At 36.5% G+C, this 24,548-nt stretch overlaps 2 protein-coding genes across 10 annotated transcripts; both read right to left on the minus strand.

Moving 5' to 3' along the window:
* Positions 1–1,149: 1,149 nt before the first annotated feature.
* On the minus strand, positions 1,150–6,505 carry LOC112288011 (putative threonine aspartase). 5 transcript variants are annotated; one of them, XM_090253439.1, is made up of 11 exons: positions 6,062–6,505; positions 5,488–5,918; positions 4,842–4,892; positions 4,583–4,703; positions 4,298–4,382; positions 3,959–4,040; positions 3,425–3,649; positions 2,817–2,974; positions 2,584–2,710; positions 1,892–1,969; positions 1,150–1,683 (listed from the first exon to the last, which is right to left on the minus strand). In XM_090253439.1, the coding sequence occupies exons 2-11, from the start codon at positions 5,743–5,745 to the stop codon at positions 1,576–1,578; spliced, it is 1,293 nt and encodes a 430-aa protein (XP_090109565.1). In that variant the 5' UTR covers positions 5,746–5,918; positions 6,062–6,505; the 3' UTR covers positions 1,150–1,575. The 5 variants fall into 5 exon arrangements, with proteins under 5 accessions (XP_090109565.1, XP_090109566.1, XP_090109564.1 ...); XM_090253440.1 differs by having other exon boundaries at positions 6,037–6,505; XM_090253438.1 differs by having other exon boundaries at positions 6,013–6,505.
* A 3,595-nt stretch (positions 6,506–10,100) lies between these two features.
* On the minus strand, positions 10,101–19,432 carry LOC112287554 (histidine kinase 1). 5 transcript variants are annotated; one of them, XM_024530636.3, is made up of 12 exons: positions 18,469–18,604; positions 17,304–17,536; positions 16,839–17,075; positions 16,131–16,449; positions 15,750–15,875; positions 14,745–15,255; positions 14,218–14,374; positions 13,603–13,729; positions 13,123–13,398; positions 12,943–13,000; positions 11,490–12,828; positions 10,101–11,017 (listed from the first exon to the last, which is right to left on the minus strand). In XM_024530636.3, the coding sequence occupies exons 3-12, from the start codon at positions 16,923–16,925 to the stop codon at positions 10,700–10,702; spliced, it is 3,318 nt and encodes a 1,105-aa protein (XP_024386404.1). In that variant the 5' UTR covers positions 16,926–17,075; positions 17,304–17,536; positions 18,469–18,604; the 3' UTR covers positions 10,101–10,699. The 5 variants fall into 5 exon arrangements, with proteins under 5 accessions (XP_024386404.1, XP_090109569.1, XP_024386402.1 ...); XM_090253443.1 differs by having other exon boundaries at positions 17,259–17,536; XM_024530634.3 differs by having other exon boundaries at positions 17,218–17,536.
* Positions 19,433–24,548: the final 5,116 nt, after the last annotated feature.

Consider the following 24,548-nt stretch of genomic DNA (forward strand, 5'->3'; position numbering starts at 1 on the left):
CTTTTACAATTACACAACTTGACATCAACACTCATCTACCTCTAAACTTCATTATATATATTCCTCTAGTACTCAAAGATTCTATCACAAATCCAACATCAACAACCATCAAAGCAAAATCAATTTATTTTCATTTCATCATAAAACATAACATGTACCTAATCATTATTATACAATATTCATTATGTTTTGTAAATGCTAATATGAACTTTATTTAATGAAGTGTGATCTTTGGCTTCTTTTTCTTAATTATGGATTTTAAGCTTGTTTGACATAATATCCTTCTTATGGTGGAATCACACTAATTTAGGCATCCTAATCATGTGGATGCCTACTTTGGATGTCTCAAAGCCACCAATAGTTAGTAATTGCTTGCACATATATTGGGTTTGAAAGGTAGGTGATTTGATCCATATGTTTCTCTCTTCTATGTCCATTGTTGAACTTGTACTTTGGTTTCCACATTGCTGCTTCATTTTAGAAGCTAATTCACTTTTAAATTTGAGTTTTACTGTAATATATTAGTCATAATTTTTAGTTAAAATCAAGTTTGTTGGTTTTATACTTAATTATGATTGCCATAGTATATTGGAGACTCACTTTAGAGGAGCTTCATATCATTTTTTTGCATTTTAGATTTCTACTTTATAAGAAGACTTATGTAATTTTCTACGTCACTCGTATCTATATAATCATTTTTGGTTTTGGTATGTAATGTATAAAGATACAATTATTCCAAGTGACCAACCAAGTGCTAGGTTCACATTTAAAAGTTCACTACATTTTTCAGATATTGTTTGTAAGTATGAAACATGTGACCTAACATGTTATGGTTCAATAAGAGTTTACATTGTTTGTAATGTATTTAAATTTGGATGCAAAATAATTACAAAACAAATCAATCATTAAAAACTAGTTCTTTAACTCACATGAGACTAGTGTGAGTGGGAAAATCTCTTCACGTCCCCACTGGACTTTCTCATGCTCCAAACTTTTACTAAGTGCCACTTACCCATGTTTGACAACTGGTCTAAACTTATCCCCTCATGAACGGAATTTTTGCTCCACCATTTTGTTAATCTACCCTTGGATTGGGTGACAAAAGCTTCAACAGTCTTTTGTACAAAAACTTTGGCATATGGTAATAACTTAATACTGAAACAGGATCAAAGAACCTTTATTCAAATGAATTACAGCACGCTATCAATTCTTTATCATTTTAGACCTACACCAGCTTCACTATTCAGTCTTCCATCACATCTGCTTCCATTCCTTTTGAAGTCGTTTAACCTGAACATGCGCCCTTGACCAATAGATGATCTTCATACTTCACATCAGTGATAATTCACTTGCCACAACGTACACTTATAAGCTTCATTGAATAACACCAAGGAAACATAAACATGTTGATTTTACATAAATAACTGTCTACAACAGAGATGCAATCTTTAGTATAAAAAAAACAGCACAACTCCCACTTTGTACGAGAGCAACTTAAAAAGTTGGTCCATCTCAACCGAGTTTTCGCAGGTCAACAGTATGAGCTGGATTGCAGGGTCTCGTTTGGTTACTTATCTAGAGAAGAGATGAGATGGAGATTCTCGTTGCGGGGGTGTGGATTTTAAAATTTTGAGCAAACACTGATACGCTGTCATCCCGAGGCAGTCTTCTCAATATCTTAGTCTGCAACAACCCACCCACCAAATCTTTGCTCATCTCCCTTCTCGATTACAAAGCCAAGCAGAGTCAGGTTGAGATAGTTTAAGGAGAAGAAAAATTAAACGCCAAGACACACATATCTACATTCATAGCAATCTTCAATCATGATAGTGTGCAGCATTTATATACTACAACAAAGACCTACGAAAACTTGAGCAAACTCAGCAATTACCTTTGGTTTGTTCATAGAGCTTCCATAATAGCCAATGCCGAATGACGATGATGAAAACACTGCCACCAACTCCACTGTCTGCAGCATTCCCAAATTGGAGGAGTTGTGTCGACACATGAAAAACGGGATGAAACGAATAACACTCAACACAACTTTCACAGCTTACGTACCTAGAGATGAACAATTGCGAAGAACAGGGAAGGAAATTAACTACATTAACATTTTCGACTACAGGGTTCATACAATATATGAAACAACCTAGGAAATGGAAACATCCATGGATACTACAAACTTGGTTCCTATAACCTACAATCCTTACTAGAGTGAGCAGTTCCTATTGGAGATTAAATTTCACGTTCATTCTTCCAATCAATTGCTGCATAAAATATTGAACTCCTGGAGAAAACGATTTACTGGCTGGACTGGACTTGAACCCCCCATTTCAAGCATCCATGAAATTTAAAATTCCAACTGCAAGCAACTTCGGTGAACAGAAAAGCTGCCTGCTGCTTCTACGACGTAGAAAATAAATTCAAAATGATAATAGATAATGAAAATAATAATAATAATAATAATAATAGTGGGGAAAAGATAAAGAAAATCCAAGTCATCTGGTCGTGATTCAAACGAGCGAACGTAGATCAGTAAATGTTCTCTTTTGATTGGTTGCAGTTCGTGTCTCAATCATTTACCTGTGTTGAATCGCAATTCGATTGTAGAAACAAAACTCCGGCGTCGTCTTTGCCCCCAAAAGCGTGGCCCTTTTCAATAACAGAACGAAGCGTCGTCTCACACGCATGTCCTGGCCCCTCTTGCAATCTGTAATGATATTAATACATTCTGGTTTTAGATACAAAGCTCTCCATTTTATCAATAGTTAAGCTGCGAAGTCCAAATACAAGGACACCCGTAAATTTAGACATACGTTGTAGCTAATGCAGAGCATCGATATGCAGCAAGTCCTCTCATGAGCTGCTCGCCTGCACCCGAGACAGTACACCCAACTGAAGTACCAAAAATTTCTTTCGGGGTCGCCCAACAGCCACTTCCATAAGTTGCCGCTAAACCCACTCGTCCTTTAACCTAAATCATATTTAATTGTCATAATTGTAAGCTTAACGAAAAGCTAACAAAGAAGGAAACCATAACAGCAATTTGCAATTCAAATAACTTCTGATGTGCTTGTGCAGCTCATAATGATTCGAAAAAGCTTTAATTAGTTGGGACATGGATGGAGTATACCAGCTCCATCGTTTTCACTAATGACATCAACGTCCAAGTTCAATAGTGAATTCATATTGCTCCATGTATAACTATTCAAAAAATGAAGTGATTTTGAACTTACAGCACGCAAAAAATTACCTCTAATATACGAGAAGAGAGCATTATATATAATTCTACAACCACGATGCCGTGAAATGCAGCAAGCGAGTTCAGTCTAGAAATTTCAAACATGCAGAAGTTTATAACAAGATGGAGCATGGAAGTCACTTGATAATGATGATGAGATGCGTGCAATATGACGAAACTTACTTTCATAGCAATGCCACCGCTTGAAGCACCTGCAGCAATGTTACCCTCTCTATCAACACAAACAGCTCCCACGGTGTCCAGCACCACGTCTTCCCTGCTCTTCTCATCCTCTACACCTATTAAATGAGCATCCGACATGCTATCTCTCTCAGCAGTTGGGATGGTCATGGCCAAGCATTGTTTGTACTTTTTCCATTGCTCGTGTGCCTTTTTGGTTATAAGCCACTTCGAAGGAAATAAAAGATGATTCAGTGTTGGTGGTAAGTAGAATAACATGACCAAACTCCAAGAGAAGGGGTAAAGAGATGAAACCCATAAAATTTAAATTGCCAGTTTTGACAATATGATTCATTTATTGTTTTCTACATCAACATAAATGTAAGATCAATTACTCACGACACACTCTTGACACTAAAAGAATGGAAGCAGCCAAAACTGCATTATAATATGTTTCTAAGTCCATGATATCGAGTGCTGTGAGCCACTAGATGAATTTTGCTAACCATAGCATAGTTAGTTTTGGCCATTTCTTACATTCTCGATTTCGCCACTGACTGATTCATCTGCAAGGCCATGTCTAATTGCCCACTCCCGCGCTCCATCACCCACAAGGAAACTGTAATGCTCACCAGAAGTTAACTATCATGCTCATCACTCTGAACGGTGCAGTCAACTATATATATAGAATAGAAGTTCACGATTAAAAATTAAGAAAAACGACATTGAGTTGCCCCTATTTCAGAATTAATGCCTAACAGATAATACTTATACAAATACGATGGAAGACCAACGAATGTTCTTAGCCACTCTTGAATATATGATATAGTAACACTGTAATTTTTAGAACAACACATGGAAAAGTTTGTTCCGCACACAGGAGGAGTTCGACCAAGAGGGAGGGTTCCTTTACGGCTTTCTTTCGCCAGCTGCATGGCTACGTCAATTGCATTTCGAACACCTGCAAAAGAAAGTGCAGGTCATAATGTCATATCATACATCTATCTATCCAATTGTCTTAACGTTTCCAAGCATTAAAGGATTATGCTAGAACTGACTGCATTAGAGGTCGTTTGATGAGAGATGAACACAAATTTTAGTTCTAAATTCATCCGAACTAATTGAGATCATTTGCTAGCGATTCTGAAAGTCTAAAATTACCAGGAACTGCTCCAACAGCTCCAAACGCTCCGCTATGTCCGTCCATCACACTTGCATCGCACTCAACGTGGCCATCTTCTGTCAGGTTAGAACCTCTGCCAGCATTTGTGACTTCATCATCCTGGAAAACGATGGTGCATGCAAACGCACTTAAAAATATAATTCACATAAATAACTGACATAACATTTACAAAGAAAATTGCCAAAGACAACTTGTGCAGAGTTAACTTGCTTGGATAGAATTTTTGCGTCACCTCACCTCCAGCACTCTAATTGCTGCCGCTACAGCATCGAGGCAACTCACTGTCTCCTGAAACACACGCAGCCGATGGGAACACTAAGTCTAAAAGAGTCTGTATGTAGGAAATCGAGTATCGTCGACTTTAGGTTGGTGACGACGCCAATCACTGGGCTTAGTATAAAGTTCACGAGAAAGTAAGAGTTGTAGATGTTTCCCTTTGATCTTGCGAATGGTATGATACTCGAATATCTAGATCTCAACGATGCAAACTAACTGTAGAGGACCATAAAGAGCTATGAACGACTGATGATCTTGCAGCGGGGTAAACTCAGTTGTAAAAACCACAGTTAATTAGCCGCATTCTGTTTGCAGAGAAGATAAACCTAGTTACACTGTAAGCATGCCATGCAGCACTACCAGGTCCTAGCTACAACCAAGATGAGGGGGATGTAGTAGAAACAGACAAGCGTTCGGAATCATCAAAATTTGTAGCCTGGCCTCCTCTACAATGTTATTAACAATTTGTATTTAAGTTAGTGGAAACTTTAATTCTGAAATGTGAGAATGAAATTATCTACTACCGATCAAGTAAACAAATAGAACTTCATCTTGCCACACTGCCATCAATTTGCTCCTCTAAGACAATAGGATCGCAATAAGATACCCCCGAGAGGACGGCTGCCGCAGCCTGGCAAGCACGTCGCATAGCCAATTGATACGCTTTCGCTTTCTTCTCCGAATGAAACCCCGCCCCGACGTGCACAGCCACGAAAAATGAACCCTGTCCTTTACGAATCACACCACCACCGCCCTGCCCTTCCATCGGCCCAAAACCGATGCACAAATCCTTGCCTCTCTGATCTTCGTCGCTAGGGTTTTTCTCCCCTCCGACGCCCTCATGTTCGTCACCCGACATCGACATATCTCCACGCCTATGTCTCACGCAAACCGCTATTTGGCCCTCACAATTTCCAAAACTATGATCAAGTGCTCCTAATTTCTACTATTTGACGCGAAAATCCGCTGATCAAACACAGTTAAAACTCAACTATCTTAGTCTTCCCCCCTGTTTCAACTCAACTTCATCGACTTTTCCTGCGCAAGCTCACGAAACATCTGCATATTAAGCCTTTGCCTGGATCGATCAACAGCATTGAGAGCACTTGAGCCCTCTATTAACAATGCTTACCGATGATGATACGCGAGGAAATACCGGTATTAAGTTGGAGCTAGCAAACCTTGCGAGACGACGATTCTTCTCCTCGGGAAATCAATTTCCTGCGCAAGAGTCAGTCGGAGAATTGCTTTTTCGGACCAGCAAGTTCATATTTTTAATTAACGAATTCTTAAATATTAAAGTAACAGCGACAAATTCGCAGGTAGTGTGCACCATGCTGGTTAAAAACTTCAACAGCGAAAACAAAGCCTCAGAAACACGGAATTATTGTCGAGTTATCTGGAAAATCGGTTTTTAGATCCATTGACGCATCGAAGTGCATTTAAAAACCAAATCAAGCAGGTCATGAATTCCCACGACCAAGCCAGAAAGCAAAAGTTCGATGACATTCCTCCACGAAAAAAACTTGAAACAATTTGATTTGCAGGAAGAGCGAGAGAATCAAATGGCGTTTACAATACAGAACTACGAGATAGAAAAATTGTCGAGATTGTTGATATTACAACCCTGTTATTTACAATCACCTACTTAGGCATATATAGAAGGATGGTATAAAAGCTTCTTCTTCCTCTCTGAAAATAACCAGGTTTGCTTGAATTTCATAAACCCAACTATATTCTCACCCTATTCAAATTTAGTTTATCAAGTATAGTGCATTTTATTTCTTAAAATTAGCAGTTATTTATGGTACGTAGAACGTAAAAATAGAAAATCTACACAAGTATCATAAATTATCAAATGGAGGGGATAGAAATGAAGTACAACTTGGAGTTAGTGTTTACTGATGGTTCAAAACCTTAGACACCAAAGATACATAGATTTGTTTTGATATTCTCCTTTGATGTAGAAAAAGAAAAATGATGTTTTTTATTAATTTTTATTTATTTTAAAAGTTTTTGTTACTTTCTAAAGCGGTTTAGAACTATAAAAAAACATAAAATATAAAATTACAAAATTATAGATCAATAACTATATGACATGGCCATGTCAAAATTCAATAATATAATTGCTTTCTTGGAATTATGGAAAACAATAGTTTGATAGCACCACTTTTAGTTATATATTTTTTGACTTCTAATAAGTTAATCTCTTTAATGGAGTCTAATTAAAATCTCAAAGTGCATGTATTGCAATTTGAGGTGGTATTAATAATCTTACATCCACTACAATGGACCATATGAAAAACAATTGCAATGTAATTAGTTAATTTTCTTTATAAACTTTGGTCTTAAAATAATTATAATATTCTTTTTAAGAATGGAAATTTTGAAGCAAAGTAACTTATAATTAAGATTTATTCACATCTTTTATCATATAATTATGTATATATATATATATATATATATCAAAATACATCAATAAAATATAAACATCAAGCTTAATTAATATGAAAATATTTCTAAAATTATACAATTAAAAAAATTAACAATACTATTACATCAAATACATTTATAATATATTTTTAGTACCAAAATTTTAAGATATTTTATAGATTATTTATCCATTTAGTTATAAAATAAAAATATTAATTTTTTTTTTCTTTTTTTTTTTTCTAAAAGGATATGAAAAGACTTAAACAAGCAATGATTTTTGATTTTTGTATTAGTGTGTATCTTTAGATTATAAAATAAATATTATTTCTTCTAAATTATTATTAACATAAAAAACATTGTAGTGACATCCATTTAATGAATGTGGAGGTAACATAAAGCCTAAATTGCTAACAAAAAGAGAAAAAATATATTCTTTTTGAAATTTAAAAATAAAAATAAAAATCTTTTTTATTTGATTTTTTGTATGTTAAGAGAAGCTTTGGGCTATGTAGTGGATTTAGAGTATAGCCATTGGTGGTGCCATTGAGCTCCCCGTTGTTGTGATATAACACAACTAATGAATGAAAGAGAGAAGAAAACACTATATTATAGAAGATCTTATTTTAAAATATTATAGCAAATTATCTTAGAAAATAGGTAATAGTCAAAAAGATGGTGAAACTAAAGGATACTATTTCTACTTTTTTATGAAATAGGCTTCTACTTATTTTGTAGGGCCATAAATAAGGCAAAATAAAGTAGATTGGAAAATAAAATGATATAGACATATGAAGGAGAGAATTAAGAGTAGATTTTAGCAAACTTTATTTCAAGAAGCCAAGAATTGATTCCCAGAAAGGACAAGTTATCAACCTGGGTCGAAATCAGACCCTAAGACACAAAACTGTGCACCTATAGTGATTCCAGAGTTCTTTGGTAGATTGGAAAGTGGAATTTGAGAGCGGACTTGCAAAGAGATTTTTGAGCACTAGTTTTATGTCAATTAAGTTAATATTCAATTTTGGGGGGATTTTCAAAGTTACTGATGTTCTTGGTTGGTTTAGATTTTAAGAAATAAAACTATGTTTACATATTTGAAGGTTTCTTGAGTTTTGTGGTATGTATATGGGTAAATTTTGGGTAGAATGTTGGTGTGCTAGTTGTGAATGTGTGTGCAAATTTTGGGTCAACTGAATAGTTAGATCAAAGTATATGAAAGTTTTTGTGGATTGGGGTCTTAGAAATTGGAGTTTGAGGATCAGTGAGTATTTTTAAGATCTTTAGTAATCTGTCAATTGGATTGAAGTGGAATTTTTTTGTATAGAGACTAGACTTGACTTTCAATAGTTCAAGTGAATTTTGGAAAAAATTCAATAGTTCAAAAAGGAGATATTGGAACTAGAAGCTCAACATTCAGATTAGAATAGGAGGCCAGCCAATACGTGAATAGATTTTAGGATTTTTCTTCCATTTAGTACGTGCAGTTATCTTCAAATTTTTTATACTTGTTTTCAACTAAGAAAGTTGAGAGACGTGTAAATTTTTTAAGCAAGATCAATAGTTTAATCAATAGATATTGGAGTTCTAATCTACTTTAGGATTGATTTGAGTTGATTAAACTTAGATTAGAGTTTGGTTTAAGATTCAGGATTTGTCTAAGATTTGGTTTAGGATTTAGGATTTTTCTAGGATTTGGATTATTGTTTGGAATTTTTTAGGACTTAGGATTTTTTTAGGATTTAGTTTAAGATTTATAATTTGTTTTGGATTTGATTTAGGATTTAGAATTTAATTAGAATTTGACCTAAAATTTAATTAAGATCCATTAGGATTTCAATTAAGAATAAATTAGGATTGGATTAGGATTTATTTAATATTTATTTAAGATTTCTCTAGTATTTTTTTAGGATTTCTTTGGATTTCTTTAAGATCTACATATTAATTTTTTACAATTTCTTTAAAAATTCTTTAGATTTATATATATATATATATATATATATATATAATTTCTTTAGGATTTTTTTTGAATTTGATTAAAGCTTGATTAGTATTATTAAGATTTAATTGGAATTTATTTAGGTTTCTATTAGAATTTTTAGGATCTTGTTGTTGAAATTTTCCTTCTACCTTCCACTGCTAGGTGCCTAGTGTTGTGATATAACACAACTAATAGGTGAAAAGGGCAAAAAAAATATTATATTATAGAATATCTTATTTCAAATATTATAGAAAATTATCTTAGAAAATAGACAATAATCCAAAAGAAAGTAAAATTAAAGGTATAAATACTATCTTTTTGCAAAGTAGGCTACTACTTACTTTGTAAGGCCATAAATAAGGCTAATGAAATTAGATTAGAAAAATGAATATGAGCATATGTAGAAGGAAGTTAGGAGTTGATTTTTATAAAAATTTACTTAAAAAAGGTAAAATTTGATGTCCGAAGAGGACTAGTTACCAATCTTAAAAACTAGCTATACAATCTGTCTTTATAGTTGAGCTGCCCCTTTGGATAGAATAATGTTGGGTTTGATATGAAGCACATCATTCCACGCAAATTTTGCACGGTGTACAAACTCAAATAGAATAATAGGTCAATCCATAATTAAATCTATGTAAGTGATTCTATATGTGGGTACAGTGCAAAATAAAACACTTCTAGAAATTGAGACGTTGCAAAAACACTTGCAAAAACAAGGCTCAACAAAGACAACACTCTAAAACTTTGCTAACAGGTTTCAGAGAGGAAGACACCGACATCTGCCCATCAGTAGTGGGTTTGAAGTATTGATGCAAAGTATCTTCTGTCTTAATATTTGCAAAATTTGATTCGAAGTCCCTAAAAGATTCCACCAAGTTCCACATGCTGTTAGAACTGTCTACTGGAATTAAGATGTCACAAATTGTACCGTTTATTTAAAATATGTCTCTAACTGACTTCCATTTGAGGGGACAAGTTTCGCGAGGTATCAGTAAACGCTTGAGATAAATAAGAATTGTTCAAGAACCAGTAACAGATCAGGACATATCTCCACCTCATCAAATAATCTACAAATGCACTAAGTTTGTTCTCAATCAAAGCTCTGATCGTTTGTACTTGCTTCAAAGCGGTTTAAATGCCAAAAAGATGAAAAACCGCCTCGCCTAGCATGCCAATCACCAGATCTGTAAGCTTAGAGATCGCACCAATGGGTCTAAACAATCAAGTGTTTCACTTGTTTTGAGTTCGTCATTAGGTTGGACCGACGGCAGCAATCAGAAATTTTCTCAACAAAGCAACAGCTTACAATCATCACTGAATCTTCCTTCAAGTGCGCAACCACGTTTAATCCTCAAAAACTCACGAACTCAAAACCGTGTCGGTGTAAGGGTAATGCTAAAAGTCATCAAGTTGCCAAAACTCTGAGGTCTGGCTCGTGAGGAAAGACTTCCTTCGAGACCTTGGCGGAATGCACATCAAGCATTTTTGAATTGAAAGGAGCGTTCTGTGTAATCTGTGAGGCCACAGTTTGTAAAATGACCTCGATCATGTAATCTTGATTCATAGGTTTAGTCAAGAAAGCATCCATTCCAGCATGCAAGCATTTGTGTTCGTCACTGGCCATGGCATTAGCCGTGAGGGCAATAATGGGCGTCTTTTGCTGTTGCTCCTGCTCAATGCTACGTACTGCCTTGCAAGCTTCATATCCATCCATAACTGGCATCTGTCATGTACACAACCCACAAGAATTAAAATATAAATAAACAGTAAAATGCACAAACTCAGACATTAAAAGGGTTGTCATATTAAGGTGAATGTGCCTGTCCACGTAAAGCTACGAAAATTAGGTGAAAAGCTCGACAGAAATTACACGGCACAATTTTCAAATCCAGATTTGGAAGTATGAGGTATTTTCGGTTTGTTGAGACCACAAATCTTAAAACTTAATATCAACATCAATAGATTGACACATCATTGTTACTGCCAATAGAACTCCACGATGATATCAACAATGTTTCATTCAAGGCTCTTTAGCACACCATCTATAGACTTTTTACAAATATCAAATATAGGAGGTTTTCATCATGGGCACAGTTACCCTAGGTATGACAATCTGTATCATGGAGTTTAGAGAAGGTAATTCCACAAGTAGTTTTCAGGAAAAACTCCATCTGTTCATAAAACAAACAATATACCTGGCAATCCATAAGTATACAGTTGAAAGGTGACTTGCTGTTATCGATACGATCTTGAACTGCATCTACTACCTCCTGCCCGTTGCCAGCCTCATAAGTGATAGCCCCGAGTTTCTGCAACATCACAACAGCAAGCCTGCGCAGAAGAGGAGTATCTTCAGCCACCAGAATTTCAAGGTTCTCAAATGGTTTTGAGACAGCCCCTACAGGCACCTCAGGTTTTCTGTTTAGCGTCCTAGTCCTCCGATGAGTACACTTAGGCCTAGGAGAAACACTGGCATCCTGGCTCTGGGTACCAGAAGTCAAGAGGGATAATGTGGGATGTTTCCGAGTAGCCTGATCGAAGGATATGTTTGGAAGCGACATTGTCCCCTCCGGCTTAGGAACACCCGGGAGAGAGACCTCAGTGTCACATCTGTACGGATCATCCCACTCTTGCTGCTTAGCATAGGCTAAGGCATTTGACGAAAGTATTTTGGGTCTTTCAGCATCCATAGTTGGCAAGCTGTCTCCCATTTCACTTGCTATCTGATGCAGAAGCTCTTTTAACCGGGTAGCATGAAGTGGTCGTCTTACAGCAATGGAGTTTCGAACTGATCGCAATGCAGTCTTCACTGGTTCCGGAGTATTAGATGCTGTTACCCAAACAACCAAAAGGTTTCGTTGAGTGTCTAACAACTGCCGATCATTAGGATGAAGTTTCTCAAGCCCAAGAGTGTCCAAACACGCAGTCGGATTTCCCGTTAAAAAACCTGATTGTCGCAAGTATTCTTCAAGACAATCATGCTCAACAGTACTTGGTAAAAGGCTTATGTCGATAATTAACAATTGCCGTTGCAGACCACTAAATGCCTTCGTACCACTAGACTGCCAGCTTTTCCAAAAGTCATATCGACTGGAAAGCTTCTGGGTCTTAGACTTGAGAGCCTTACCAATTCCGTCCTTATCCATAATTAGGGGTTGAACACGATCTACATGATGCCGGTGAGTCAAATTTGAGGTTCTAACATCAGTGTCAACCGAAATCCCATTCAGAGCTCTCATGTGAATAAGAACTTCTTTCCACGTTTGAACTTCGTGAGCCACAAGGCCCCAGGTTTTGACCCAGTGAGCAGCAACAGCGCGACAATCTGCGTTCGGGATTCCTAGGATTACCTCAGCTGCTTCTAAAGAAGATGGGAGAATGAAAGGAATCTTTTCCATTTTCAGCGAACGCTGGAAACAGATAGTGAACTGAAATACAGAACCTTGGCCTTCCTTTTCAACGATTCTGATGTCCCCTCCCATTATTTGCACAAGCGACTTAACGATACCCAGTCCAAGTCCAGTACCTCCATGCCTGTAAGCTCAGCGAAGAAAACATGAACGTAAATTGAAATCCCAAAAATATACAGCAAGTCGGATGTATCAATGCATGAACAGTTCGCAGACAGTACAAGTACAAATGACTTACGTGCGAGTTGTGCTTGCAGCGCCCTGAACAAAATTCTCAAATACACGCTCCCGCAGAGCTGCATCCACAATGTTGTTAACGAGAATGGATTCACTACCAATTCAACTAATGAGAGTCGTCATTTCAATACTAAAATCACCGAAGAAGTTTGAACCCAAACTGAATGAAGATGGGCCTCACTTGGTTCAATCCCTGGTCCAGTATCATCAACTTCAAATAATATGATCACTTCATCACTAGTCCGAAGATCTGTAAACATAGTTTCCAGAGAAAATGAACTGAAACCACGGCGTTGAAGTCGGCTGGAAGTAGGATTTACACCATCTTCAGGTGTTGCAAGCCGCGCACGTACTGATATCCTCCCACAGGATGTGAACTTAATACTATTCCCAATCAAGTTTGTGAAGACTTGCATGACTCGGGCTGAGTCACCTACGACGTTCTTCGGTACGTCATCTATGAATTCACGTTTATGCACTTATTAGTCACAAACACATAACCATGGAGATACATGAGGATAAAATTGCCAAAAATGAGACTTATAAACATAACAGACGCAACTGTCAATAGGTGTGTTGCTTGCACCCACAGAACGTATGCAGTCCAAACTTCCATATCAACGCATCCGAGAAGGTGAAAAAAGTCGCAATGCAAGCTGACCTGCAAGCTGAAGGCAGATAAATAGACCTTTGTTATCACATTGTACTGAAAAGACATCAATAAGGGCTGTTAATTCTGCCTCAAGATCAAATTCCGCCATCTCCAGCACAAGTTTTCCAGATTCCACCTGCAAGTGACAACAACTGATGCCAAAATTAGGTTCTGATCAGGATTTTGTCCAGTATAAGACCATGTGAAAATGAGAAAATTGGAATCAGAAGCAGAAAAAAAGTGAGGCAGAAATGATATAGCTTATAGAATGATCCACTCGAACACAATAAAAATATAAAAAATGAATGTTTTATGAACAATACCACTGCTAATGCAATTGGGGTACAAGGACGCGCTTGACATTGAAAACGACACATCAAAGGCTTTCTAAGTTTTAGTATGAAAGGATGATTTATGAAATGACACAAGAACTCCATGATCAAAAAATAATCCACTTGCTGTTTCTATGCTATCAAATTACTAATCCGAAGGGTGGAAATCACACCGAACCTGCTTAGTAAAAGATATTCAAAAGTAACTGACCGAAAATGTTATAGACGAAGTACATCATGGGACATCAAAAGAGCAATGTATAGAAATAATGCTCATAGATCGCATACATACCTTTGCAATATCAAGAGCAGAGTTCAGGATGGCAACAAGAGAAGTGGCACACCGATGAATTTGGCGGACACTATTTGCGATGTCATCCAATAATTTCTCCGATAGAAGCATGTCTAGCAGCCCAATTATACAAGCCATTGGGGTTCGTAGCTCGTGACTGTTTCAAAGACCAAGAAATTTAGGCAAAAGAATATTTCTGTAAATAAAGCAGGTTCTCCGTCAACAACATTCAATAAATGAGCAGGCTGATAGTTTCTAAACCGTTCAATCTTGAACTCATCCATACTGGTAAATTTGAAGACACAGGAGCCTTCTTAAAAGAAATGCATCAAACTACAAGCAGGAAATTTAGTGAAACTTGCCACAATCAGTGTTTGCTCAGGTAGATCTAATCAGTTGAATTCATGCATCCTCCATGATATCATCTGGACCAGCACTCTTCCTTGTTCGACAGAGATAGAAAACACATTTATAAAATTTACAACAAATCAACAAACTTGTGTCCACACTTGTAAACGATGTATCACCTCATGCTTGACAAAAAATTCGTCTTAGCATCTCGACTGGCTTCCGCCCTGCGTTTAGCCTCAGACTGCCTCTGAATCTCCGCTCGCAGCTTCTCCTCCGCCTGGACTTGTTCAACGAGCAAGTATATAAGACTGCACCCAATGAAAACGACACCAATAGACAGCAAAGGCAACGTGATCCAAGTAATCCTTGTGTAGTAATCCATGGGTCCCCAAAAACTGTGCCGGGGAATCATTATCACCACCGCTAATCTGAGAGCTTGAAATTCATACGGCCAAGTATCTACAGAATATCGTTTGTTCCGAATATTCACATCAGCAAAGCTGGTTCGGTTTTCGACAAGCGACTTCAACCCCACTTCTTTATCCAGGAAATCCTTTGCTTCGTTTAAAATGGAGTCCACTTGCACCGGAGCTTGTTCACACTGTGTCTTGTTCTGCGGCACACAAGCCGTAGCATCTGAGGAGAAAAGCGTTGTTCCAAGCTGATCCGAAATAAAAATCCTCCCCCCTGCTACAAAGTTCAGTACGTATATTGCAAGCAGAAAGTAGCAGGGCTAGTTCGCATGTGAAAAGAGCACCCTCGTGTACTGAAAAGGAAAAACTAAATAAGATTAAACTATAAAATTGAAAACTTTATAAACATCAGCAAAGGGGTTCTTATCTATGAAAATCTGATCAGAAGTCTAGGGCAGTAAAGTAGACCTATAAAGTCAGTGGGAACTAGGTGTAACACTAAATAATTGCAGCAAAGCATTGCTATAGATTCCCAATCAATTAATCAGTTCCAGACAATGAGCAACACTGAACACTACGTTGTCAAGCTAACAAATTACCCAGCATTAGACTTACAGACCCTCGCCAGCAGCAACAGGTACATGTGGCCAGGAAATAAGAAATGACTAAGACCAGCATATGACCAACTACGCTTGTAAATGTAAACCAAGAAGAATGAGAGCATCTTCGAGAAAAGGAGCTCTCACAAGGCCTCGCGGAAATTCTCACCTTTCAAGTCAAGAGAGGCAAGGAAGTTATTGATCGCAATAGAACTATGGCCGGAGTGGATAATTGCGAATTCTTTAGTGGTATGAGATTGCACGGGTATTGAACACAGCACAAACGCGTGTCCATCTGCATTACACAAAACCGTGCCGGTTAAACGTGCAGAATCTCTTGCTTCCTAATCGTTGAGATTTCACGTTCAATGTTCTGTTCTAAATGTTTGACCTTCACCTTCCTAGCATAGTAATGCAGAGAAAAACGCAAGCTGTGGAACAAAATCGTATTTCAAATTTTGACACTTCGTTAACTGAAACAATCGTAAAACTATAAAGGCTCACTTTTACAGATTCACACTACTGCAATAGAAACAGTCAAAACACTTACTTATCGTGTGGCGCTCAATATACCAGGAAAGGTTAGTCAGGGGCACTTTCATAGCGTCCGTAAACCACCGATAGGTATGCAAAGGCAGCAGCTCGGTCTCACGAGAAGCCTCTGATATTGGATCGCCAGTGTTTTCATCCACAAATTCCTTGTAGTACATGGGATTCTCAGAATTAGTGCTATTCGAGAAAATTAAAAGGTTTCCATCATACTCTGACTCCTTACGAGCATATACTGCTGTCAATCCATTCAAGGCCGTTACACCCAACGATGTGATCGTCGGCATAGCTTTGAAAATGGACCATGTCGCCAGCCGTATCTGCAGAGGTAATAATAAGAATTTTACAGTTAATAAGCGCTCCAATTTCTTATTGGTTTCTCAAATTCTTACACATACTATCAAAATATGAGATGTATCCACTAGTTTCAAAGAATACACGAACCACAATATGGAGTATGAACCTCTGCAATAAAAAGTATACTTGAAAAACAAGAGAGAAACGGATCATTGAACGTTATATAAATTGCCAACGGCACTCTAAAAACAATGAGACTCGAACCCTAAAATAAAAATAATAAACCAAAAACAACAGACTTCGACCCCAAGCAGCAAATCTTACTGTAATTTTCAGTCAACAACGAAACAAACTGAGCAAAATCATACAAAGTAAAGAACATGTTACATGATCAGAAGAACAGGCTCAATACCTTCTCTAGGGACTGAATTCCAAAGTCAGAGCCAAAAAAGTTCTTTTCCATCAAGTGGAAAAGGGCCTTCGAACTATAGGTATTCATCTTAAAAATCCCATTGAGAAGTTCAGATGTGTTGACGAGAATTTCAAGTCGCAACGATTCTGATAGATTGGTCACTGCAGTTTTCGGGTAACTATGTGTAAAATACCACGTGCTAACTGTGAGAGCTCCTACCAGAACAGCCACTGTGACCTGCATCAGCATGCCCTGGCCTTCAGTCCCTCAATCGTGCACTTCAAATTTAGAATATAATACATCCCAATGTAAGTGTGCCACAGGACGCCCACAATCGTTAAAGATTCAACGAAAAGCGGTTCAAATCATCAAGACCCACTATGAAAGCATCGAGAGTCAAATCCAGCTCCAATGCCACACATTGAGGAAAATGCAATCTGAGCTTTTTGGATGTCCAGCACTGACTCTCCCGAATCCAGCTGTAGGTTAATTCCAACGAGTATGACTGCAGTAATCAGCTCTTGTCCAAATGAAAATTGACGTTCTCTTTTTCAAGAAACCTTCCTTCATTGCAATGGATAGTTCATAGTATTGCAGAAATGAAGCGTCAAGGAAACCTTGACTACAGCGCAGATCTCCGCTTAAAAGCAGCAAACATCAAACATTTGAAACAAATCCTCAGCATTCATGGTTATCACCTGCAACAAGACACTCCAGCATGAAGCATCGAAATGCAAGGCATCACTAAAATTTAATTGCAGCTTCCAGACAAACAGATGAGCAAGTTTTTCTCCGAATAGCATGCAAAGAGTAACTTCCGTACGCTCCAAAATTGGAGTAGTAAAGCTGTAACAATTCAAAGATATTTCGACTGATCTAAGTTGCAGCAATGGCTGCACCGATGAACAGTGAGAACCTGTAGTTAGTGCAAAATCGCCGGAGCTAAATGTCCAAATTACCGATTCAAGTTTCAAATTGGATCTTTACGCAAAAAACCGAACACAAATTCTCAACATTCTACGCGCAATAAAATCCGAGGTAATAACCGAGATGCAGCTGCAAGCTGCCCGTTGATTATAGGAAAAAAGGATCTTGGTTGGTTCCACCTAAACATTTCCCCATTCCCTGGGCTACAAAATCGTCCTTTACAAATCCTTTTCTAAAAATAATGCAAGTGTCACTCTATATGAGCCTTATTGAAGTGTCCACATAAATAAATCACAAAACGTCGTCCGGGCAATAATATTCGGCTGTGATGAATATTGATGCGGCAGGAATCCTGAATTCCCAATCGTTCAAGAACACTGCAGTCAAACCAGTATCCAAACTGACCGTGTAGACATTGCAGAACCTAATGTAGCCATCGAAGTTTCTGATCGCAAGAACAACGTTCACAAGACCCTCCTGTAAGTGCAATGCCTTCATTCATCATCTAAATTTGAAGCAGTGTCTAAAACTTTACCAGTGTTAAAAGCTAGTTCCAAGAGCACAGTCTCCTTCAGAACGATCTATTTTGGTCACCAATCTGCCTACTAACTACGAACACGATACAAACGATCCCTAACCATGCACTCCCACTGTCAGTGACAATAATCCAGGCAAGATGCTTGCTAAGAGTGAGATTGAATACCATGATAACAACACGGGAAGCTGTAAGATTTCGAGCTGGATGAGGAAGCTCTTCCATGGAGAAATGATCAGAAACACCGTAGTTGCTGTTGCTGTTCCGCGGCGTCGAAGTAGCCATTTTCTTTGTCTCCCCGAGCATCTTCTCGAATACATCCTCTGTATTCATATCCATTGCATTGCACTAATGTTTCCGAGTGCTTGCCAACACGCATATTTCTTCTCACATCTCCCAGATACGACATCAACGTACACCTGCCTCAACTATCACACGGGCACGTCCTTCCTACGCCTCTCTACTCGTTCTGCAATCCAATTTCCAGCAGTAGCAAATCAAACGAAATGCCACATCGTCTACCTTTCACCACCTGTCTCCACTGAATCCACAACATCTCCACCGCCACTGCTCAACTCACACCTACCTGCGAGTCCATGCCCCTAATTTTGACCTCAGTACTCCACCCTCGTCCCAAAGAGACCTCACACTCCCACAAGCACCAAGGTCGCTGGAAACAATGAATCCTCATCCTCTTAACACTAATTCCACACCCCGCCATTACGATGTCACGCAAAATCTTCAAGAATCCAGACAATGAAGTCTCCAGCTACCGAATTGCGTCAAACCTCTCCACATCTCCGTGATCGTCTCTCGGTTCCTCGGCATTTTCCTCTACACAACCCCAAACCCCCTCGCAGTCCCCCTCCTTCCTCTCACCTCAACTCCGCTCGACAGAATCCAACTAACAATGCATCCCCGCGAATTTCAAACTCGACGAAACTGACCTCACGACAGAATTATGTTGGAAGATCTGCACCAAGTGCGACGACATGAGCGGGAGCTCGCACAGCTGGAAAGAAACAAAGCGAGATCGCTGAATAAAAACCGATGCAGCAACTACAGTTGGCGTCGACTGTAGCACGAGGAGGGAGGGATGGACTGAGCGAGTGAGAGAGCAGGGGGATGGCCCCATGCATAGGCATAGAGTAGAGGCGCCGTAGAGGACCCGCAGTCCCTAACCCCGCCCACTTCCTCGAGTTCCGTGACTGCCTTGGACGGAGGAACTTCTCTGACACGTAATCTTCCGCCTTCTTGCCACGTAGATCATGGCTGTTTCGCGCGGGACGGTCGTGGTCGACGTCAACCCGTATCCTCCGGAGCTTTCGTTATGGCACTTTGGGGTAATCTCTCTTCAATTTCGTCCCTTCCGTCACCTGGAATGCCACTCGCGACGTGGGGTGGGTCTCCAGAAGTCCACGTAGGTGTCATTGGGCCTTGGACCCTGCCACATGTGCATGGCACAAAGAGAGAGTGTGGAGCTGAAGATGAGGGTGTGGATAGAACAGAACTCCCTGTTCCCACCGCTGGTCAATCTCCATTGAGTTTCAAAAAGCCCCCCCCCCCAAAGCGGTATGAACAAAATTGTGTGCATGTGTTCATTAAAATTTGCCTCCTCATTTTCCTTGGGATTTGTGTTCCTGTTGCGCCACGTCCATCACATTCCTCGCCACCCTTCAAAATCACACAATCATAATTCTGAATGAAACTTAACATGGGAAGTTGACAAGAAACATGTCTCCGAGGAAAATGCTTTGGAAATGTATTCTAACTTCTTTTTTCTTATTAACAAGGTGCAAGTTATGTTGTTTGTTTTTTTCATTGTTTTTATTGTCCACATGTTGATGTTCCATCTCATCAATGTATTCCCCTCCATTTTAGAAACGTTGTCTGCATCAAACCCCCCCACCCCTTCCTCCTGTTCCTAAGAACCACGGCCTACCAAGGGTCAACACGTGGCATGCAACCACCAAACAGCCAGGGTCAAGCCAAAGGATCAAAGTTGTTCTGACAACAGATTCTGTTATCCCCCCTGATGACCTATTAGCATGCCACGTAAGCAAATACTGCCAGTTCCACTGTGGGGACACCTTCCCGATACACCTGTTTCCGAATCTGGAAAAGCTCGGCTATCTAATAATAGACTTGCTTCCTTTCCCAGCCCTGCCCTTTCCTTCCAATAGGATCCAGGAGCAGGGCCACGGGGACAGCTTTCATCACAAATGAATGGAAATATCTCGGAGGTGAGGAACATTTTGCATCCCATAATGGTGCAACCATGACGTGGCAGCTAGAAGGGTGACCTGGACGAAATCAATACTAGGTGAGGGTCCACCACCACCGAATTAAGGTCTTGTTGGGAGGGCCCACTGAAGAAAAGAACAAGCGCTGGAGAGAGGTCGACAGTGACATCTGTGCCAGGTTTCAAGATCTTATAGGATGGAGAGGTACTGACAGGTGTCGGACAATGGGAGTAGAGAGGTGCGTGCCGATGGAGCACAGTACCTACCCCACCGCCACTGGGCAGCATAGATACTCCTCCCCTCCCCTCCCGGCCAGCGATTTCTTCGCCTGCGGAGATCCGTCCCCACGCTAACAATAACGAAATCATGGGCCAGTATCGGGGCACTCAAATAGTTTGTGGTGGGCAGCATCTGGGGTGACTGCCCTTGCACAGCCACGGGCAGTCCAATCGAGCGCGGGTGACCGTTTCCCGCATTCTCCCTTACCCGTGGGGTTCCTCTCCTCCCAAGACCGTGGCCACCAATTTGTGAGTTAGTAAATATATCAATACATACATATATATATATATATATATATATAGGTGTGTGTGTGTGTGTGTGTGTGTGTACATACATACATAAATATATTAAATGTATATATATGTCTGTGTGTGTTCAAATTCAAGTAGTTTTTTATTTACTAACAATTGAAAATACATTGATTAAAATTTATTAAACATTTGTAAATGTTGCCATTTGACAAGACCATATCTGAATTAACATTGGATTTGAAGGATCATATACAAGTAAATTAATGTGGAAGGATTATAGAACTCAGGCTCTGCTATTGAAAATTCCATGAGGAAGCATGAACCACTTCATCATACAATTTTTTGGAGTTATTTAGTTATTTATTGGAATTCAAGTCTATTTTTATTTTGTAAAAAAAAAAACCAATACATTACTTTACTGCTATTAGAACAAAAACTTATGTATTTTGTATAGTGGAAGGGTTTACTCTTTGCAATTCACAATTTAATCTCACCTTGTTCTCAACACAAAATGCAAACTTTTGAACAAATCTTGGTACTTTACTTTCTCAAGAAAAATTTATTTTTACTACAACATATGTTTGATGGGATTTCTATTAGAATAGATGTAACACATTAAATAAATATATATATATATATATATATACATAATCTTGCACCGTAAATAAAAATAAAAATATATATTAATCATTACATGTAAAATCATACCTTTTTCAGAATTTTGTAATATTAAAGGCTTGATTAATGTGTGTGTTTGTATATGTTTATATATACGTACACATACATACACATACATACACTAGAAATCTATTCCTTTATGTTATACATATGTACTAGAACAAGTATGGAAACTCATGTATTTATTACTTCATCACAAGTCACAATTGGGATTTCTAAGGTGTGTTGTACTTATAAATCCATAGTATCAATGTTCTAATTTCTAATCTTATCTCTTGCAAATAAATTAGATTCTAAATTAATATCTAAAATTTAGAAACAAATCAAAATATTCTTATCCAAATCTTTGCAACAAACAAAATAATCAAAATGACAAAAGAAGCCTTCAATCCTATTCTAAATAATCATTATATATATATATATATATATATATATATATAGAAATTATAATTAGACCTAAGCTTTTATAAAATTGATCCATCCATCCTAAGAATTATAAAAAAAAATGACCTCTACATTCATTTATCCACCACTAGATCTAAAACCAATAAAAACTAACCACACTTATCATGATTACCATATATATATATATATATATATATATTTTATCATGGATAGATTAATTTAGTAAAAAACTTGGATTTAGTAACATTTTTCTATATATAAAATTTAATTTTTATATGATGTATATTTTTAAAGTTTTTCTTATATTAAAATATATTTTTGTATGTTTATTGATTAGTATTAAAACAAACTAAAGTATTAAATATATTGCAATGTTTTTTTCTATAAATTGCAAAAAAAAAGAAAAAAAAAATTGAAAAACCTTTGAGTATCATATATCAGTTATATTATTAAAGAAATAAAATTTTCTTCAAAGATTTAACAAATCAACAAGTCACAATCTATACATTATTTATTTGTTTCTTTCTTATTTGAATTTGATTGAAATTCAATAAAAACAATGTTTCAGACTTTATCATGACTATTTATTGCTTATTATTTATTTTAATAAGTTTTCAATTAGATTTATAACCTTATATAAACATGAAATGTGTTATTTATCAACTATCTTTTCATCTATGTCTTTACAATATCACAATAAAATTTCATTTTATTAAAATTTCCTCATTAAATTGCACTTTTATTCAAATAATTGTATGTAACTAATCTCCAATAAAATTTCCTTCTATGACTCGGGATTGTACAAAAAGGTTTAAAATATATTATTTGAAACTAGAATGTCAGTTCAAAGATCTAATATTTTAATATTTTAAATTTAACTTTAAAAATAGAATAAAAAAATATTTTTATTTATACTTATAAATCAAATTATTTTGAAAACAAAGATTGTTACACACAACACATCAAGTGTTACAAACTAATCACAAAGTATGTAATCTAAACCAATCACAAATGTACAATCATCACACTTTCAAGAAAAGATTATAAATCTACACACAAATAAGTTAAGCTACCTTTCACAATACAAAGAGGAATCCAAGAGTTCAAATAAAAAGAATAGAGGAAATCCTAAAGTTTTACTAAAATGAATGAATCACCATAGCTAAGTAAACCCGTGCAGCAAGTTTTTTCTCTCTTAAAATCACTTAAAAGATTTGACTTAACAAGAATGTTAAGTCAAGGGATTTTTTTGCCTAAATATTCAAACCTTGGTTAAGATTAACAAAGTCAACTAATGGAAAAAGCTAATGGATGGGAGAACCACTAAACCACATACATCCAACATGATTTGGCATCCAATGTCACATCAAATGACAAAATTATCTTCAATATATTTGATTTTTTGTATTTTTTCTTAAAGAATTATTTACTTATATTTGTAAAAAAAATAATAAGTTATTATTGATATAAAATATATGTTTTAATTATGTTTTAGCTACTTGAAAAAATTGAATTAAATTTATTGATATGTGTTATTTGTAAAAAATTAAAGCTATTTGGCCATTTTATTCTTATCTTATACATTAAAATTTAAAATACTAATTTTTATAGTTGCATATACCAATTTTAACTGATGATCTTTAGTCATTATTTTATAACCTATTTAAAATTTTAATTAAATAGGTAAGTATTATTATTATAATATATGAATTTACAAAATATTTAGATATAAAAAAATCTATATTTAAATACTATTTTAACCAAATTTTAACTACATATATATATAATATATATATATATATATATATATATATATATATAATATTATTTTAAAACTTATTCAAAATTTTGGTATTAAATTTAATCTTTCTATTTTAATATTTTCATAATTTTAGTATTCATTAGAATCAAATTAGTAGATGTATTATTTTATTAAAAAAATTTCACATCTACCTTTACAATATTAAATTAAAATTTTAAAATTAATAACTCTTTCTCAAAAATTAAATATTATTCAATATAACTTTTTACATAAAACATAATATCTAAATATGAAAAAATACAATTTCATAACTATTATGATGTTGTATTGTGTCAATCAAAATATTTTTTGTCTAATTTTTATTTTTCCTATTATAAATTATTATAATATTTAATGATAATTATATAAATTTTGTTAGTTAAAGACTTTGCAAAAGGTAATCTGTTGCATGTGCATACATTCTTTTATTATATATGTATATATATATATATATATAGATATGATTTATTTAAATATAAACAAGTTATGAAAAATAACATATATATATATATATATATATATATACACACACATATATCACTCTTCAATATTGATTTTGCTTAATTCTACATATACTTGTCTAACAACTTT

The sequence above is a fragment of the Physcomitrium patens genome, chromosome 10, assembly GCF_059467195.1.
Source record: "Physcomitrium patens ecotype Gransden chromosome 10, ASM5946719v1, whole genome shotgun sequence".
NCBI classification, from domain to species: Eukaryota; Viridiplantae; Streptophyta; class Bryopsida; order Funariales; family Funariaceae; genus Physcomitrium; species Physcomitrium patens.

Bases quoted from the DNA above. Each gene is read 5' to 3' on its own strand.
- LOC112288011 (XM_090253439.1), bottom strand. From the start codon at position 5,745: ATGTCGATGTCGGGTGACGAACATGAGGGCGTCGGAGGGGAGAAAAAC. The intron at 4,893-5,487 runs GTATCTTATTGC...CGTGTGTTTCAG, and splicing joins CGGCAGCCGTCCTCTCGGGG to GAGACAGTGAGTTGCCTCGA. The intron at 2,711-2,816 runs GTATGTCTAAAT...ATATCATTACAG, and splicing joins TGCTCTGCATTAGCTACAAC to ATTGCAAGAGGGGCCAGGAC.
- LOC112287554 (XM_073536811.2), bottom strand. From the start codon at position 18,639: ATGGATATGAATACAGAGGATGTATTCGAGAAGATGCTCGGGGAGACA. The intron at 14,375-14,744 runs GTGATACATCGT...TCTTTGAAACAG, and splicing joins AATTTTTTGTCAAGCATGAG to TCACGAGCTACGAACCCCAA. The intron at 11,018-11,489 runs GTATATTGTTTG...TGTACATGACAG, and splicing joins GTATACTTATGGATTGCCAG to ATGCCAGTTATGGATGGATA.